Here is an 18,140-nt window from a genome sequence, read left to right as displayed (position 1 = left end):
TTATTACAGCGCTATTTATTCTATGGCGCTTTAGATGTGAAAAAGGGGTATACATACAAAAGAATTACAATAATCTTGAACAAAACATGGCGGCAACTGGTACATGAGGAGCGAAGACCGTGCCCAAAAGGGCTCACAGTCTGCAAGCGATGGGTGGGGATACAGTAGGTGAGGATAGAGCTGGTCGTGCAGCGGTATGGTGGAACGATGGTTACTGCAGATTGTAGGCTTGTCGGAGTGGGTGGGTATTCAGGTTCTTTTTAAAGGTTTCCACGGTAGGCGAGAGTCTGATATGTTGGGGTTCCAGAGTAGGGGGATGCATGGAAAAATATCTTGTATGTGATTGTGGGAAGAGGAGATAAAAGGGGAGTAGAGCAGGAGATCTTGTGAGGATCGGAAGTTGAGTGAAGATATGTACCAGGAGACTAGGTCACAGATACATGGATGACACAGGTTGTGGATGGCTTCGTATGCCAAGGTTAGAGTTTTGAATTGGAGTCTTTGGGCAATAGGTAGCCAGTGAAGGGATTGACAGAGAGGAGAAGCCGGGGAATAGTTGGGAGACTGGTGGATTAGTTGGGCAGCAGAGTTTAGGAAAGATTGGAGGGGTGTGAGAGTGTTGGAAGGGAGGCCACATAGCAGGAGGTTGCAGTAGTGGAGGCGGTTGATGATGAGGGCGTGCACTAGTGTTTTTGCAGGTTCATGTTTGAGGAATGTGCAGAACTGGTAAATATTTTTCAGTCGGAGTCAGGAGGAAGTGGAAAGTGCTTGGATATGTGGTTTGAGGGAGAGATCAGAGTCCAGGGTTACCCCAAAACAGCAAGTTTGCGGGACTGTGGAGAGTGAACAGCCATTGACGTTGATAGATAGCTCAGATGGGGGATATGAATGAGATGGTGGAAAGATGATGAGTTCTGTTTTATCCATGTTAAGTTTTAGAAATCTAGAAGAGAAGAAGGAGGAAATAGCGGACAGAAATTGTGGGATTTTGGTTAGTAGGGAGGAGATATCAGGTCCAGAGAGGTAGATCTGTGTGTCATCAGCATAGAGGTGAAACTGAAAGCCGTGAGACTCTATGAGCTGTACCAGGCGAAAGGAGTAGATAAAGAAGAGCAGGGGTCCTAGTACTGAACCTTGGGGGACACCGACAGGTAGGGGGCGAGATGAGGAGGTGGTGTGTGAGTGGTAGACACTGAAGGTCTTGTCTGTTAGGTATGAAGAGTTCCAAGATAGGGCCTAGTCTGTGATGCAGAGAGATGAGAGAGTCTATATTAAGAGGCAATGTTCCACTGTGTTGAAGCAGATGACAGGTCTAGGAGGAGGAGGACAGAGTAATGTCACTTGGATTTGGCAGTTAGCAGGTCATTGGTGACTTTAGTCAGGGCAGTTTCAGTAAAATGGCGCAGTCGGAAGCCAGATTGTAAGCGGTCGAAGAAGGAGCAGGAGGAGAGGTGAAAGGACAGTTCAAAGTGGACATGTTGTTCTAGTAGTTTTGAGGCATAGAAAAGAAGTGATATGGGGTGGTAGCTTGACATAGAGGATGGGTCAAGGGAGGGCTTTTTGAGGATGGGTGTGATCGAGGCATGTTTGAACTATGACGGGAAGCACCAGTTGTTAGTGACAGGTTGAAAAGGTGGGTTAGGGTTGGGATGAAGATTGCCATGCAAGGTGTGGGAAAGACTTTGTGCAAAACAAAGGGAAGAGGGAAAGGGAGCCCAGACTCTAGGGAAAGGGGGAAGTGGAGACCTCCTAAGCTGACCTACTGTCAACCTGTCTCTCTTAACGAACCTTTATTGTTTCTTCACCAATCGCAGCACGCGTGCCTAGCCCTATCTTTCACTGGTGTATGGCTAAGGCTAAGAAAAGGAGGATATGAGCACTAGTCAATCCCCACTTAAGACTAAAGACAATAAGGGAGGACAAACGGGAAAATTGCTTAGATTTAGAAAACTCCAGACAAATGTGCAAACATCCTGAAGCTCCAGAGAGGAAGAAGTGCAGCTCTCACTAAAGTCTTCACAAAGAGTAATGAATATCACTGGCACCTCCCTCTGAACACAGCAGGTATTAATACCCCCAGGCCAGGGTGTTATTTAGCCAGAGGAAGGTAGCTGCTGGGTCTTAGAGACAGCCTCTAGGAAGGTTTCTGTAATGCCAAACTTAGAGATCTCCTGCAGCCAACTGCAGGGCGACTGTCTTTCACTTCTGACACACCCATGACAAAGATAGTCGTAAGGTTGGTGATGAGGTGGGACCGGATTGGGTCAAGTTCCCAGGTGGTGAGGTGTGAGTTGGAGAGTAAAGAGGAAAGTTGATCTTGCGTAATGGAGGATCAGCTGGTTTTGAAGGAGGAGGATTGAGTACAGTGGGTATGAAAAGTATTCAGACCCCATTAAATTTATCACTCTTTGTTTCATTGCAGCCATTTGGTAAATTCTAAAAAGTTCATTTTTTTCTCTTTAAAGTACACTCTGCACCCCATCTTTACTGAAAAAAACAGAAATGTAGAAATTTTTCCAAATTTATTAAAAAAAAAAAACTGAAATATTACATGGTCATAAGTATTCAGACCCTTTGCACAGTACTGAGTAGAAGCACCCTTTTGAGCCAGTACAGTCATGAGTCTTCTTGGGAATGATGCAAAAAGTTTTTCACACCTGGATTTGGGAATCCTCTGCCATTCTTACTTGCAGATCCTCTCCAGTTCTGTCAGTTTGGATGGTGAACGTTGGTGGACAGTCATTTTCAGGTTTCTCCAGAGATGCTAAATTGGGTTTAGGTCAGGACTCTGGCTGGGCCAGTCAAGAATGGTCACAGAGTTGTTCTGAAGCCACTCCTTTGTTATTTTAGCTGTGTGTTTAAGGTCATTGTCTTGTTGAAAGGTGAACCTTCGACCAAGTCTGAGGTCCAGAGCAATCAGGAAGAGGTTTTCATACAGGATATCTCTGTACTTGGTCGCATTCATGTTTCCTTCAATTTCAACCAGTCATCCTGTCCCTACAGCTGAAAAACACCTCCATAGCATGGTGCTGCCACCACCATGTTTCACTGTTGGGATTGTATTGGGCAGGTGATGAGCAGTGCCTGGTTTTCTCCACACATACCACTTAGAATTATCACCAAAAAGTTCTATCTTTGTCTCATCAGACAAGAGAATCTTATTTCTCATAGTCTGGGAGTCCTTCATGTGTTTTTGAGCAAACTCTTTGCAGGCTTTCATATGTCTTGCACTGAGGAGAGGCTTCCGTCGGGCCACTCTGCAATAAAGGCCCGACTGGTGGAGGGCTGCCATGGTAGATGGCTTTGTGGAACTTTCTTCTATCTCCCTACTGCACCTCTGGAGCTCAGCCACAGTGATCTTGGGATTCTTCTTTACCTCTCTCACCAAGGCTCTTCTCCCACGATTGCTCAGTTTGGCTGGATGGCCAGGTCTATGAAGACTTCTGGTGGTCCCAAACTTCTTCCATTTAAGGATTATTGAGGCCACTGTGCTCTTAGGAACCTTGAGTAATGCTAAAATTCTTTTGTAACCTTGGCCACATCTGTGCCTTGCCACAATTCTGTCTCTGAGCTCATTGGGCAGTTCCTTTGAGGTCATGATTCTCATTTGGTCTGACATGCACTGTGAGCTGTGAGGTCTTATATAGAGAGGTGTGTGCCTTTCCAAATCAAGTCCTATCAATTTAATTAAACACAGCTGGACTCCAATGAAGGAATAGAACCATCTCAAGGAGGATCACAAGGAAATGGACAGCATGTGACTTAAATATGAGTGTTTGAGCTAAGGGTCTGAATACTTATGACCATGTGATATTTCAGTTTTTCTGAACTTTTTAGATTTTACCAAATGGCTGCAATGAAACAAAGAGTGAAAAATTTAAAGGGGTCTGAATACTTTCCATACCCACTGTATGTGTGAGGACGGGCTGTGGGGACTTTAGGCAAAAGCTTTGCCTGATGGTGTCAATCTTCTGCTTAAAAGAATGAGGCAAAGTCTTTGGCTGAGATGAGAGGAGAGGTAGGAGGCGCTAGAGGGCGGGGGAGAGAATTGAAGGTGTTGAATAGCTGTTTGGTGTTGAGAGACAGGGAGGATATGATACATGAGAAGTATGTTTGTTTTTCTGCAGTGAGCATGGCTTGAAGGTAGGGAGGGGCTATTTGAATGCGATGAAGTGCTCATTGGAGTGGGACCTTTTCCATCTCTGCTCAGCATCTCTGGAGGCCCGTCATATTTCTTTGGTTAGGCTGGTGTGCCAAGGTTCCCTGTTGATTGTGTGAGCTTTGGTATGTGTGAAGGGGGCGACCGAATTGAGAGCTGCAGCTGTTGTGGATTTATATAAAGAAGCAGCAACATCTGCGTCATGTAAGGAACTGATGTCTGTAAGAGGAAAGAAGGATTCAGAGAGTGAGTATAGGTCAAGGTGTTTAAGATTTCTGCGAGGGTGTGCAAGTTTGTGGAGTGGGAATTTTTGCCCTGAAGAGGAGAGGGTAGAGAATGTAAGCAGGTTTTGGTCAGAAAGAGGGAGGGGTGAGTGTGGGGGGGGGTTTGGGCGCCATCCTGCTGTGTACAGGGGAGATATGAGGATATTATACAATGTAACAATGTAAAGTGTAGCTGCGGGGACATCACATTGTGTATAAAAGAGCTGTAGGGGCATTATCCTGTGCATAGGAGAGATATAAGAACTAGAGATGAGCATTGTTCTACTCGAACTGTTCGCCAATCTCAAATTCGAGCTGTTTTGGGCGGTGTTCGAGCCGGTCGGCGAACACGAACAATTTGAGAAAAATTCGGCTGTTCGAGGTTATGTTCGATAACTGTTCGTGCACCAAAATCATAACTGGATTTTTTCTCAGTAATGATGAAAATTAATGTTAATACGCAGTTTGAGTGTACAGCGGGGCGGGGGGAGGGGCAGGGGATGGATCTCTGCAGGAACAATGAAGATCTCCATTTTTTTTTCTCTTTCCCGCATTTGCAGTGGGGAGGTGCAATCTGTCAGCCTATCAGCAGCGCACACACGGAGCGAAGTGCTTTTTTTCACACAAGCAAGGGCATGTGTGATTGGCAGTGTATGTCACATGTCCTTGCCCTATAAGACCAAGCCATTTTCCCCGTCGCCACCATTTTCTCACTGCTGCAGCTGCGTGTTAGACGGCACCGCTGTTGCTGTGTGTGCTATACCTTGTTAATTTCAAGCCAATTTTCGCACAAATATACAGATAGCTTGGGAGTAGGGAATAGTTGTGATTGCAGTCCTTTTAAGGACTAGGTTACAGCATTTCCTACGACTTTTATCAGGGAGGTCTGTGCTCTTAAATAGATAGGTTGTGGGAGTAAAGACTAATTGTAATTGGAGTCCTTTTCAGGACTAGGTTACATGAGTTCCTATCAGTTTTTGCCAGGCAGGTCTGTGCCAGTGCTGTGCAAGTTTTTTTCACAGCATTTGACTGAATCTAGCAAAGCTAATCCTTTTTGGCCTATTGCAGAGTGTGTTAGTCAGTGGAGTAGCCTATCTGTGTTGCAAGATATAACACCTGTGTATAGAATACCAATTTTTTTACTGCACCTAGTGAAGTAAAATCTTTTGGGCATAGCATCATTCTATTAGTCCATCTATACTGACCTCCATCAGGTTGCAAACTGAATATAATTTTTTTCTGCATCTAGCTCTGAAAAAATATTTGGGCTTCTAGCGGTGTGTGGGACTTGGTCTATTAGTCGATCTATACTGACCTCCATCAGGTTGCAAATTAAAAATAATTTTTTTCTGCATCTACCTCTGAAAAAATATTTGGGCTTCTAGCGGTGTGTGGGACTTGGTCTATTAGTCCATCTATACTGACCTACATCAGGTTGCAAATTAAAAATAATTTTTTTCTGCATCTAGCTCTGAAAAAATATTTGGGCTTCTAGCGGTGTGTGGGACTTGGTCTATTAGTCCATCTATACTGACCTACATCAGGTTGCAAATTAAAAATAATTTTTTTCTGCATCTAGCTCTGAAAAAATATTTGGGCTTCTAGCGGTGTGTGGGACTTGGTCTATTAGTCGATCTATACTGACCTCCATCAGGTTGCAAATTAAAAATAATTTTTTTCTGCATCTAGCTCTGAAAAAATATTTGGGCTTCTAGCAGTGTGTGGGACTTGGTCTATTAGTCGATCTATACTGACCTCCATCAGGTTGCAAATTAAAAATAATTTTTTTCTGCATCTAGCTCTGAAAAAATATTTGGGCTTCTAGCAGAGTGTGGGACTTGGTCTATTAGTCCATCTATACTGACCTCCATCAGGTTGCAAATTAAAAATAATTTTTTTCTGCATCTAGCTCTGAAAAAATATTTGGGCTTCTAGCGGTGTGTGGGACTTGGTCTATTAGTCCATCTATACTGACCTCCATCAGGTTGCAAATTAAAAATAATTTTTTTCTGCATCTAGCTCTGAAAAAATATTTGGGCTTCTAGCAGTGTGTGGGACTTGGTCTATTAGTCCATCTATACTGACCTACATCAGGTTGCAAATTAAAAATAATTTTTTTCTGCATCTAGCTCTGAAAAAATATTTGGGCTTCTAGCGGTGTGTGGGACTTGGTCTATTAGTCCATCTATACTGACCTCCATCAGGTTGCAAATTAAAAATAATTTTTTTCTGCATCTAGCTCTGAAAAAATATTTGGGCTTCTAGCAGTGTGTGGGACTTGGTCTATTAGTCCATCTATACTGACCTACATCAGGTTGCAAATTAAAAATAATTTTTTTCTGCATCTAGCTCTGAAAAAATATTTGGGCTTCTAGCGGTGTGTGGGACTTGGTCTATTAGTCCATCTATACTGACCTCCATCAGGTTGCAAATTAAAAATAATTTTTTTCTGCATCTAGCTCTGAAAAAATATTTGGGCTTCTAGCAGTGTGTGGGACTTGGTCTATTAGTCCATCTATACTGACCTACATCAGGTTGCAAATTAAAAATAATTTTTTTCTGCATCTAGCTCTGAAAAAATATTTGGGCTTCTAGCGGTGTGTGGGACTTGGTCTATTAGTCCATCTATACTGACCTCCATCAGGTTGCAAATTAAAAATAATTTTTTTCTGCATCTAGCTCTGAAAAAATATTTGGGCTTCTAGCAGTGTGTGGGACTTGGTCTATTAGTCCATCTATACTGACCTCCATCAGGTTGCAAATTAAAAATAATTTTTTTCTGCATCTAGCTCTGAAAAAATATTTGGGCTTCTAGCAGTGTGTGGGACTTGGTCTATTAGTCCATCTATACTGACCTCCATCAGGTTGCAAATTAAAAATAATTTTTTTCTGCATCTAGCTCTGAAAAAATATTTGGGCTTCTAGCGGTGTGTGGGACTTGGTCTATTAGTCCATCTATACTGACCTCCATCAGGTTGCAAATTAAAACTAATTTTTTTCTGCATCTAGCTCTGAAAAAATATTTGGGCTTCTAGCAGTGTGTGGGACTTGGTCTATTAGTCCATCTATACTGACCTCCATCAGGTTGCAAATTAAAAATAATTTTTTTCTTCATTTATCTCTGAAAAAATATTTGGGCTTCTAGCAGCGTGTGGGACTTGTTCTATTAGTCCATCTATACTGACCTCCATCAGGTTGCAAATTAAAAATAATTTTTTTCTGCATCTAGCTCTGAAAAAATATTTGGGCTTCTAGCAGTGTGTGGGACTTGGTCTATTAGTCCATCTATACTGACCTCCATCAGGTTGCAAATTAAAAATAATTTTTTTCTGCATCTAGCTCTGAAAAAATATTTGGGCTTCTAGCAGTGTGTGGGACTTGGTCTATTAGTCCATCTATACTGACCTCCATCAGGTTGCAAATTGAATAAAAAAATTTTCTGCATCTAGCTCTGAAAAAATATTTGGGCTTCTAGCGGTGTGTGGGACTTGGTCTATTAGTCCATCTATACTGACCTCCATCAGGTTGCAAATTAAAAATAATTTTTTTCTGCATCTAACCCAGCCAATAGTTTTGGCCTAATACCACAGTTTGGCCACTCAGCTCTGCTCGGTTACCATCCATTGTTTTTTTGTGCAAACAACTCCAGAGTTGTGAATTAGTTAACCACCAAAATGAGTGGAAAAAGGCCTGCTGCTGGTGGAAAGGGGAATAGGCGTGTTGGGAAGGGGAAAAAAGGTTGTGTCCGTGGGGTAGGTGCAGAAGAAAGACCATCTTCCAGCCAAACTAAAATGTCTACTTCTTTTAGCGGACAATGTGATAAGATCCCTTTCTTACGGCCACGCCAATCGCTACAAACTCCAGATGAGGCACAAAAACAGCAGGTGCTTCAACGGATATCAAGTGCTCCTTTAAGTGGGCTCTCCTCCACATCAACTTCAACATCACAAATACTCCAGTCCTCAAAGGTGTCACCCAAATCGCACTTGATTCCTCACAGCTCCCAAATCTCCAGCTGCCCGTCTGAGTGTGAGGTAGAACAGATGGTTGAGTCTGCAGAGCTGTTTACTCATACTATAGCCTGGGAATCAGAGGTCGACTCCAGCGCTTCTGTGAATCCAGACGAGGAAATGATCTGCACTGATGCCCAGAATCTTTATGAGTCGGATCCAGGACCAGACGCAGAAGGTTCTGACCATAATGTAGACCCTCATTCCCAAACTGTAACTCCTGTTGGTGGAGACAATGAGGAAGACGATGATAAGACTCAAATACCTGATTGGAGCGACAACTTTAGTTTTTTGTCAGGGCAGGAACAGGTTGGCTCTGAGGACGACGGGTGTGATAACGCACAGGGTGATGATGATGAGGTCGGAGATCCCACTTACTGTCAACCCACAGTCAGCCAAGAGATGAGGTCAGCAGAGGAGGTGGAGGAAGATGCTAGTGACGACGAGGTCAGGTTGCGCCTTCCTGGACAGAGACGTAGTACTGGGAGCACGTCAACAACTGCATCCTCAAACACAACTCTGCCTCTCACCACAAGTCGTGGTGGCTCTTCAGGTCGCATGGGTGCTAAGCCTTGCATAGCCTGGGCATTTTTTCAGATCGATAAAGATGACCCAACTCGTGTTATCTGTAACATTTGTCAGCAAAAGCTAAGTAGAGGCCAAAAAATACATAGTTTGAGTACTTCATGCATGAACCGGCACATGGACATGAAGCATAAGTTGCAGTGGGAAGCTCAGTGTGCTACAATGCGGCCTAGCCGGCCGGGCCAATCACCGTCTGCCATATCTTGTGCATCCGCGGCCTCTTCATCCTCTGTGACTGGGGGGACAGCAGTCACACCTGTTTTGGGGCGCAGACCTGCCACCTCTTTACCCGCAACAGCCAGCGTGATTGGCAGGTCATCATTTTCTTTGGAGGTGGTAACACCAGCTGGTGTTGAGCGCTGTCCGACATCGATAGCACCACCTTTGGATCAAGGCAACCTAACATGTCCGCCTGCATCTTCCTCACAGACCGGCAGTTTGCCGGGGACACCCTTATCAACCCCGTCTAAGCACAATAGCCAGCCCTCGGTCCCTCAGATGTGGACAAGTAAAAGACCATTTCCTCCTAGCCATGAGAAAGCTAAGAGGTTGAATTTCACCATCTGCAAGCTCTTGGCTACAGAAATGCTGCCTTTCCGCCTGGTGGACACAGAGGATTTTCGAGACCTTATGTCCGTCGCAGTGCCCCAGTACCAGATGCCCAGTCGGCACTACTTCTCAAAGAAAGGTGTGCCTGCGCTCCACCAGCATGTCGCACACAACATCACCGCTTCTTTGAGAAACTCTGTGTGTGACAGGGTGCATTTCACCACAGACACTTGGACGAGTAGGCATGGACAGGGGCGTTACATGTCGCTGACTGGGCACTGGGTAACTATGGTGACAGCAGGACAAGGGGCTGCTGTCCAAGTCTTGCCGTCCCCACGAGTTGTGCGTCAATCCTCTTTATGTCAAAGTTCCTCCACTGCTTCTGCCTCCTCAACCTCCTCTCGGTCTTCCACCTGCACCCAAAGCCTGTCTGGTCATGCCACAAGCTTTCTAACTGCGCAGAAGGGATCCTGCACACCTCCTTACTATGCTGGCAGTAGGGCTCAACGTCATCAGGCGGTTTTTACATTGAAATGTCTGGGAAATGTGAGTCACACAGCTGAGGAGTTGTGGTCAGCTCTGGAGAACCAATTTCATGAATGGTTGTCTCCACTGGACCTGAAACCAGGGAAGGCCGTGTGCGACAATGCTGCAAACCTGGGTGCGGCCCTTCGCCGGGGCAATGTCACACACGTGCCTTGTATGGCTCACGTGTTGAACCTGGTTGTCCAGCAATTTTTAGCCCACTATCCCAGACTAGATGGCCTTCTGCAGAGGGCACGGTCGCTGTGTGCTCACTTCCGCCGTTCGCATCCCGCAGCTCAGCGACTTACATCTCTACAGAAGTCGTTGGGCCTGCCACTTCACCGGCTAAAATGCGATGTGCCTACCCGGTGGAATTCAACTCTGCACATGTTGCAGCGACTGTGGCAGCACCGACAAGCCCTGGTGCAATACGTTCTGACGTATAGCCTGGGCCAACGAGATTCAGAGGTGGGGCAAATCACGCTGGAGGAGTGGTCTCAGATCAGGGACCTATGCACCCTTCTGCACAGTTTTGAAATGGCGACGAAGATGTTTAGTGCTGACGATGCCATTATCAGCATGACTATTCCGGTGATTTACATGCTGGAGCACATGTTAAACAGAATTCGGAGTCAGGTGGTGGCACAAGAGGAGGTGGAGGAAGTAGAGGAGGAGGAGTTGTATGCGGAAGGGCTAACATCTGCAAGGTCTAGACGGTCGGCAGCACCAAGGCGGCAGGCATGTGAGGGTGGGGGAGATGGTTTTACCAGGGCGCATGGTAGCAGCCAAACTAGTGAGGAAGGTGCAGGAGCCCAGGAAGAAGTGGAGGACGAACTGATGGAAGACTCATCAGATGAGGGAGACCTTGATCACATTTCTGTTGTGCGAGGTTGGGGGGAGAGGACAGAGGAAGGAAGCATGATTGTTACCTCGCCACCAACACAACAGGGACTTGGTGCTCCTGGATGCGCAACACACATGAGTGCCTTCTTGCTGCACTACCTGCAACATGACCCTCGAATTGTGAGAATTAGAAATAATCCTGACTACTGGGTTGCCACACTGTTAGATCCCCGGTACAAAAGTAAATTTGCAGAAATTATTCCTGCCATAGAAAGGGATGCACGCATGCAGGAGTATCAGCAGAGACTGTTGCAGAATCTTACATGTGCTTTTCCACAAAATACCAGTGGTGCACGTAGTGAATCTCACAGTTCCAACTTGCCAACCGTGGGACCGTCAAGTGTTCAGCACTCAAACCGTGACAGAACCGCAGTATCTGCTGGTAACATCAATTTTGCGGAATCATTTCACCACTTTTTTAGCCCATCCTTTGCAAGGCCACAGGAGACAAGAAGTCTGACACATAGTCAACGCCTAGAGACGATGGTACAGGAGTATCTCCAAGTAAACATTGAAGCCACGACTGTGTCACTGGACCCTTGCTCTTTTTGGGCTTCCAATCTGGATAAATGGCCGGAGCTAGCCACTTACGCCTTGGAGATCTTGTCATGCCCCGCAGCCAGCGTTCTGTCTGAACGTGTGTTCAGCGCTGCTGGTGGTGTGCTGACAGATAAGCGCACGCGGCTCTCCACTGATAATGTAGACAGACTCACGTTCATAAAGATGAACAAATCATGGATCCGAAACGACTTTTCTACCCCTGTGTCATCCTGGGGAGAGTAAAAGCTTGATGATTGGTTAAAATCACCCTACCAACCGTTTTAAGCTTTCAAATTACTAATCATGTTTATCTGTATCTTGACTGGAAAATAATTTGGGCTTTGTAGCAGTGTGCAGCACTGATCCTATTAGGCCATCTATACTAAAGCTTCACCAGATTTAAAATTAAAAATAATTTTTAGCTGCATCTAGCCCGGAAAATAATTTTGGGGCTCCGAGATGCGCAAGGCACATAATTGCCTTCTTGCTGCACTACCTGCAGCATGACCCTCATATTGTCAGAATTCGAAGTAATCATGACTACTGGGTTGCCACACTCTTAGATCCCCCAAACTTTTCGATCAACCTTTTCATTTTAATAAAGACCAAAAAAATGGTCATTTTTGAAATTATAAGCATTAGCAGGTTGTTAGAAACTGAAATCAAACAGTTTTCAACTCAAAACTTTATTCTAGGTGATGTTACATTTTCACATAGGACCCCTTGTTCGAAAGGAGCTTCTGAACTCTCTCGTCCATTGAATTTGTCAGGTTTTGGATGGTTTCTGCTTCAATTGTTTTGCATGAGGACAGAATACCCTCCCAGAGCTGTTGCTTAGATGTGAACTGCCTCCCGCCATCATAGACACTCCTTTTAATGATGCTCCAAAGGTTCTGAATGGGGTAGAGGTCAGGGGAGCATGGGGGTCACACCATAAGTTTGTCCCCTTTTATGCCCATATCAGCCAGAGATGCAGATGTTTTATGTGCAGCATGAGATGGTGCATTATCATGCAGAAAAATGATCTTGCTGTGAAATACACGGTTCTTCTTCTTGAACCATGGCAGGAAGTGCTGTTTGAGAAAATCCACATACATTATGGAGTTCATCTTTAGCGCCTTCAGGGATCCTAAAGGGGCCGACAATCTCTCTCCCCATGATTCCAGCCCAAAACATTACTCCACCTCCTCCTTGTTGGCGCTGTAGCCGTGTTTGCGTGGGGTGTCCATCAACCAGCCATCCTCCACTCCATCCATCTGGACCATCGAGCGCTGCACGGCACTCATCCGTGAACAAAACAGTTTTGAAATCAGTCTTCATGTAATGTTTGGCCCACTGGAGCCGTTTCTGCTTGTGTGAAGTGGATAGAGGAGGTCGACAGGATGGCGCATGCACAGCTGCAAACCTCTGAAGGACCCTGCATCTTGTTGTTCGGGGGACGTTGGAGGCACAAGCAGCTTCAAAAACTTGTCTGCTGCTATGACAAGGCTTTTTTGCCGCTGCTCTTTCAACCTGACGTAATTGCCTGTAGGAAAGAGTCCTCAATTTGCCCTTATCAGCACGCACACGTGTGTACTGTGAATCAGCTACATACTTCTTGATTGCCAGGACACTTCATCCTGATCATCGCACAATGTTGATTGTAGTCATGCCTTGACCTAAACACTCCACAATTTGTTGCTTCTCAGCAGCCGACACATCCTTTTTCTTTCCCATTTTGGCAGAAAATGTAGGCTGCTTAATAATGTGAGAGAGCCTTCTTAAGTAGTCTTGCCTTTCATTGGACACACCTGCCAAACTAATTAGCACAGGTGTCTGCAATTGCTTACAGTGATATAAAGAGCCCTGACACACATCACCATCAATGAGTTTAACTGACAAACAAACAAATTCTTCCCTTATCACTCCTAAACACTTTTTGTATAATAATTTGGAACGCAGTGTACATGTGCTTTTCCACAAAACACCAGTGGTTCACGTAGTGAATCTTACAGTTCTAACTTGCCAACCGTGGTCTGTATGGAGTTGTTCAATAAAGGGCCCAAAATTAAGATAACATAGATGGGAGAGGTCTCTATGAATAGGAATTCCTAAGTATTTGATACCCTGTGAGGGCCAGGCAAAGGGAAAGTTGGACTGGATGGAATCCTATATGGATTTGGGGAGGGAGACATCGAGGGCCTCAGACTTCGCTGCATTGATTTTAAAATTTTACCATGTAACAAAGTGATCTATTTCAGCCATAACAGCATGGATGGATATATGTGATTGAGTGATATATACTAGGACATCATCAGCAAATAGAGAGCACTTGTACTCGGTGCCTCCCACCTCAATCCACCTAATATTGGGGTTATGGCGAATTGATGAGAGCAGGTGCTCCGTCACTAGGATGTATAAGAGAGGGGACAGAGGACATCACTGCCTTGTCCCATTGGTGATTGTGAAAGGTGATGAAAATGTTCTGACGCACCCCCTGGGCCTTGGGACACCCGGAGCCGGACCCTTTTTGGTGGATGCTGGTGGTTGTAGTCTTCGTGGCGGCGACCCAGTTCCGTGGCTCAGGGCGGTCAAACCAGTGGCGGAACTATTTATGTGGTTTTCATGTTTAAATGTCCGACTACGCCACCCGTGGATTGCGGTCAGAGTGAACCGCCGCTACAGGGCAGACCACTGAGGCTGGTGTTGTGGGTGCAGCAGAGCGTAGCATAACTCCCCACGGGAGGAGTATAGCCTCAGGGCAGTGTATGCGGAGGATGGGGGTGATGGTGCAGGGCAGCAGCAGTAACGACACGGAGTCAGTGATGCAGTTCAGGGCCTTTACTCACAGTTCTTATTATCCAGACCACGTCTGCAGGTAACGGCTGCCCACGTCGTACTGTGCTCACCAGGTGAGGGGCTCAGACAACTCCCAGATAACTTTGGAGCACTTCACAGGACCCCCTTTGTGTGTCCTTTGTCTGGCCTTTCTTACCAACACTTCTGTCCGGCTGCCTCGGGCCTCCTCTTGGTAAACTTGGCGCCAGTTTCCCTGACCCTATGTGGTGCCTTCCTAGCGGGTGTAGCGAGGGGCTGCGCCACATAAAATGTCAGAGCCTCCGGTTTCTAGCTGAGGGTCGTTTCCTGCCTCCACTAGTTCGGGGACCGGTCTCCCCCTTTGGCCTGACCCCTCCACGCAGGTGGATTCGGGCGTGCGGTGGCGACTCGCCCCTCCGCACCCCTGGGATCCCTTCATTCCTCGTTCCTGGAGCCTTCTCCGCTCCTCTTCCTTCCTTCTCCCTCTTCCAGGCCTGGGCCTCTGTTACTAGGCCCGCCTCCGGAGCAGAGCTCATGCAGAGCCCCTGCTCCCTGCCACTTCTGCTCAGACTTCTCTGCACTGAACTAAGATGGTGCCCACCTTTTATACTCCCTTCTCAATGCACCCAGGAACTGCTTCCTCCCTGCTCCTGCACTACAGGGTTCCCCTTCCTCAGTGTTCCCTCCCCCCACTCCAGCCAGGGACAGGGACTGTCGTGCCCATCTCAGGGGCATATTGGTCGCCCTGCCCCACGGCAATGTGGTGTAATGCATGCAGGTGTCGGGTCCTGATCCACACTCCATCCTTACCTGAGAGTGAGATATCACACCTCTGGGTGAGGTGCAATACGTCTGTAGCAACCGAGCACTCAGGGTGCTACAGTTCCATTTATCTTCAGCCTAGGTGACGTATTGCGATACAGGGCCGTGATTTTGGCTATAAAAGGGTCCCCTAGACCCCTACCCCAAGCTTTTTAAGAGAATCATATATGGCGTGCCAGGAGACTCTATGGAATGCTTTCTCAGCATCCAACGAGAGTATCTACTTACAAATTTTTAACTGCATCTAGCCCAGGAAATACTTTGTGCCTAGTAGCAGTGTCTGCTAGTCAGCAGATTATCCCGGCTGTTAAGCAAGCTGCACCACCTGTAGTTTAGACACTTAATTTTTTCAAAGGAAATGCTTCGGGACCATGGGATACTTAGTGAAGAGCATCAGGAGGCACCCCAAGGCATAGGGGCTGGGACTGGCAGTAGGATGCCTTGCGGTGGACAGCCGAGCTCGATCCTTATAAAAGCTTTTTAACTGCAGCAGCTTTAGTGGACGCTACTGGAGCTGGAATTACCGCGGCTGCTGTCATGAGACTTGCCCTCCAATAGATCCTTGTAAATGGATTTAAAGTGTATTCATTCAAATTAGAGAGACAATTTAAATTAAAAAGCTTAGAGCTGCCTCCACCACAGGGGGGCTCGCTCGACCCACCAGCGGACAGGCACCAGTATTGGGAGAGAGGGGCTGGCCGTCAGGGTTCACCGCGGCTCTGGCACAAACCCGGCGACACGGAGGTGGCACGGGCAGGAGCGGACTGGCCGTGTCGGCTTCTCACTTTTTGGATTTTAGAAGGGCATGACATGCCTATATCTGTGTCTCCCCCTCCTTTTACTCCTCCACCTCTTTTATTTTCGCATGACTATATGTACTTGTCACTTTTCCATGTGTTAGTTATGTCTTCTGAGCAGTTTGTCAGCTTTTGGACACCTTTGAAGGTGTTTTCTATGTGTTTCTATGTGTTTTTGTTTGCCTGCCATTGGTTTTAACGGTGTTCGAAGGTGTTCGACGAACAGTTCGACGAACAGTTCGGCGAACACACGGGTGTTCGACGAACCGAACCGAATTCGAACACTACGGGGGTGGCTCAACACTAATAAGAACATCACACTGTGTATAGTAAAGCTATGCGGGCATCATGCTGTGTATAGGAATGATAAGGGGACATCATAATGTACATAGGGAATATGTACAATGGGGACTCAGGGGACATTATTACTGTACATGGGGAACTTAACTTTATTACAGTAAATTAGGAGACTCAGGGGATATTATTATTATTATTATTATTATTATTATTATTATTATACATGGGGGAGAAGTGAGACTGCAGGGCTCTCTTGACATAAAAATATAATGCGAGCCCCATGACACCTGATATTATTGGAATGGAATGGAACTAGGACTACAGATAAGAACAGGCTGCTTCTTATTTTACAAAGGGGAATAAAGTAATTTATAAGGGGTTGCCTGAGTAGTGGACACCCCCTTTAAGGCCAAATTCAACCTTGTTGTTATTAGGTTCATTTTAAATACAATATAATTGAATATTCTCCAAATTACATTTTTTACATTATCATTCTGCTTTTCTAATACTTACATTCTATATTTCAGATGCTGAAAACTGTGAAAAGTGTTTTTATACCGAATGGCCAAATGAGGCAAAAGACAAGTGTGTCCCTAAAGTTATTGAATTTCTCTCTTATGACACTGATGTAGTCGCCTATGTTTTCTTATTCTTGTTAGTTTTATGTTCTACTATAATTATATTACTAATAGGAATATTTACATTTTTCTGGAATTCTCCTGTTGTCAGAGCTAATAATCGTAACCTTAGCTTCATTATCCTTGTTTCTCTCAAGCTCAGTTTGCTCTGTATCTTTCTCTTTATTGGTAAACCAGTGGACACGACCTGTATGCTCCGGCATATCTTCTATGGAATCATCTTCACTATTGTATTGTCATCAATCTTGGCCAAGACCATCACAGTTTGTATCGCCTTCAAAGCCACCACTCCTGGCAGCTCCTGGAGAAAATGGCTCGGTGTTAAACTTCCTAACTATATAGTGATGATCTTATCATCTCTTCAGGTCCTAAATGGAATACTCTGGCTGTTGTTTTCTCCTCCATTTCAGGAGCTAGACATGAACTCCTATCCTGGAAAGATCATCATTCAATGTAATGAGGGCTCAAGACTGGCCTTTTATTTCATGTTGGGTTATATGGGGTTTCTGGCAGCGGTGAGTTTAATTCTTGCTTTCATGGTAAGAAAATTACCCGATATCTACAATGAAGCCAAGTACATCACCTTCAGCATGCTGGTGTTCTTCAGTGTCTGGATCTGTGCCATCCCGGCTTACGTAAGCAGTAAAGGAAAAAATATGGTTAGTGTAGAAGTTTTTGCCATATTGGCTTCAGGTAATGGAATAGTGCTATGTATATTCTTACCTAAGCTGTGGAACATACTGGCAAAATCATAGATGAAAACAAGTAATTTACTAGAAAAATTAATGAGAATATCAAACGTAAGTTGTATGAAATGTCTGGACTTGAGAAATATTTTTTTTATTCCAAGAAATAAAAATTATAAATTGAATTCCATGGATCTCTTTTAAGAAACCATTAATCATTTGATGTTACTGAAGAGAAAAATTGCTTTTGTGCAATGTCCATGCATTTTCCCTGTACATAGAATTCAATGTAACATTACATTAGTTGCAAACTCAAACAGAAGCGGGTCACTGTGCAAGAACAATACATGGGCACCTTGCAGTCCAATAGCTCATCATAATGCACAATTCCACCTGCTTTAGAGGTGTAAGTGGGCCCCCTTATTTCTTTGGCCCATGTGCAGTTATAGCGCAGCACAGGACCGCAGTCGCATGCGAGGTACTCGTCTCCTTTTACGCCCCTGCGCATTACATGAAAGTGTGCTTTCTGTGTGTGTGTGGACTTGTTCTGTGAGGGTAACATGCTGTCAG

General features: G+C 45.3%; 1 protein-coding gene across 1 annotated transcript in view; it reads left to right on the top strand.

Moving 5' to 3' along the window:
• LOC141220709 (vomeronasal type-2 receptor 26-like) overlaps window positions 1-17,639 on the top strand; it is a 170,805-nt gene extending 153,166 nt beyond the window's left edge. Inside the window, exon 11 of the mRNA XM_073666402.1 lies at window positions 16,774-17,639. Within this exon, the coding sequence (XP_073522503.1) occupies window positions 16,774-17,639 (866 nt within the window). The remainder of the gene's footprint in view (window positions 1-16,773) is intronic.
• Window positions 17,640-18,140: the final 501 nt, after the last annotated feature.

This window comes from Phyllobates terribilis, unplaced genomic scaffold, assembly GCF_046119375.1.
Source record: "Phyllobates terribilis strain yellow unplaced genomic scaffold, ASM4611937v1 Scaffold_1__5_contigs__length_1240528914, whole genome shotgun sequence".
Taxonomy (NCBI): Eukaryota; Metazoa; Chordata; class Amphibia; order Anura; family Dendrobatidae; genus Phyllobates; species Phyllobates terribilis.
The sequence above is the reverse complement of the archived record's forward strand: the minus strand, read 5'-3'. Positions and strand labels throughout refer to the sequence as shown.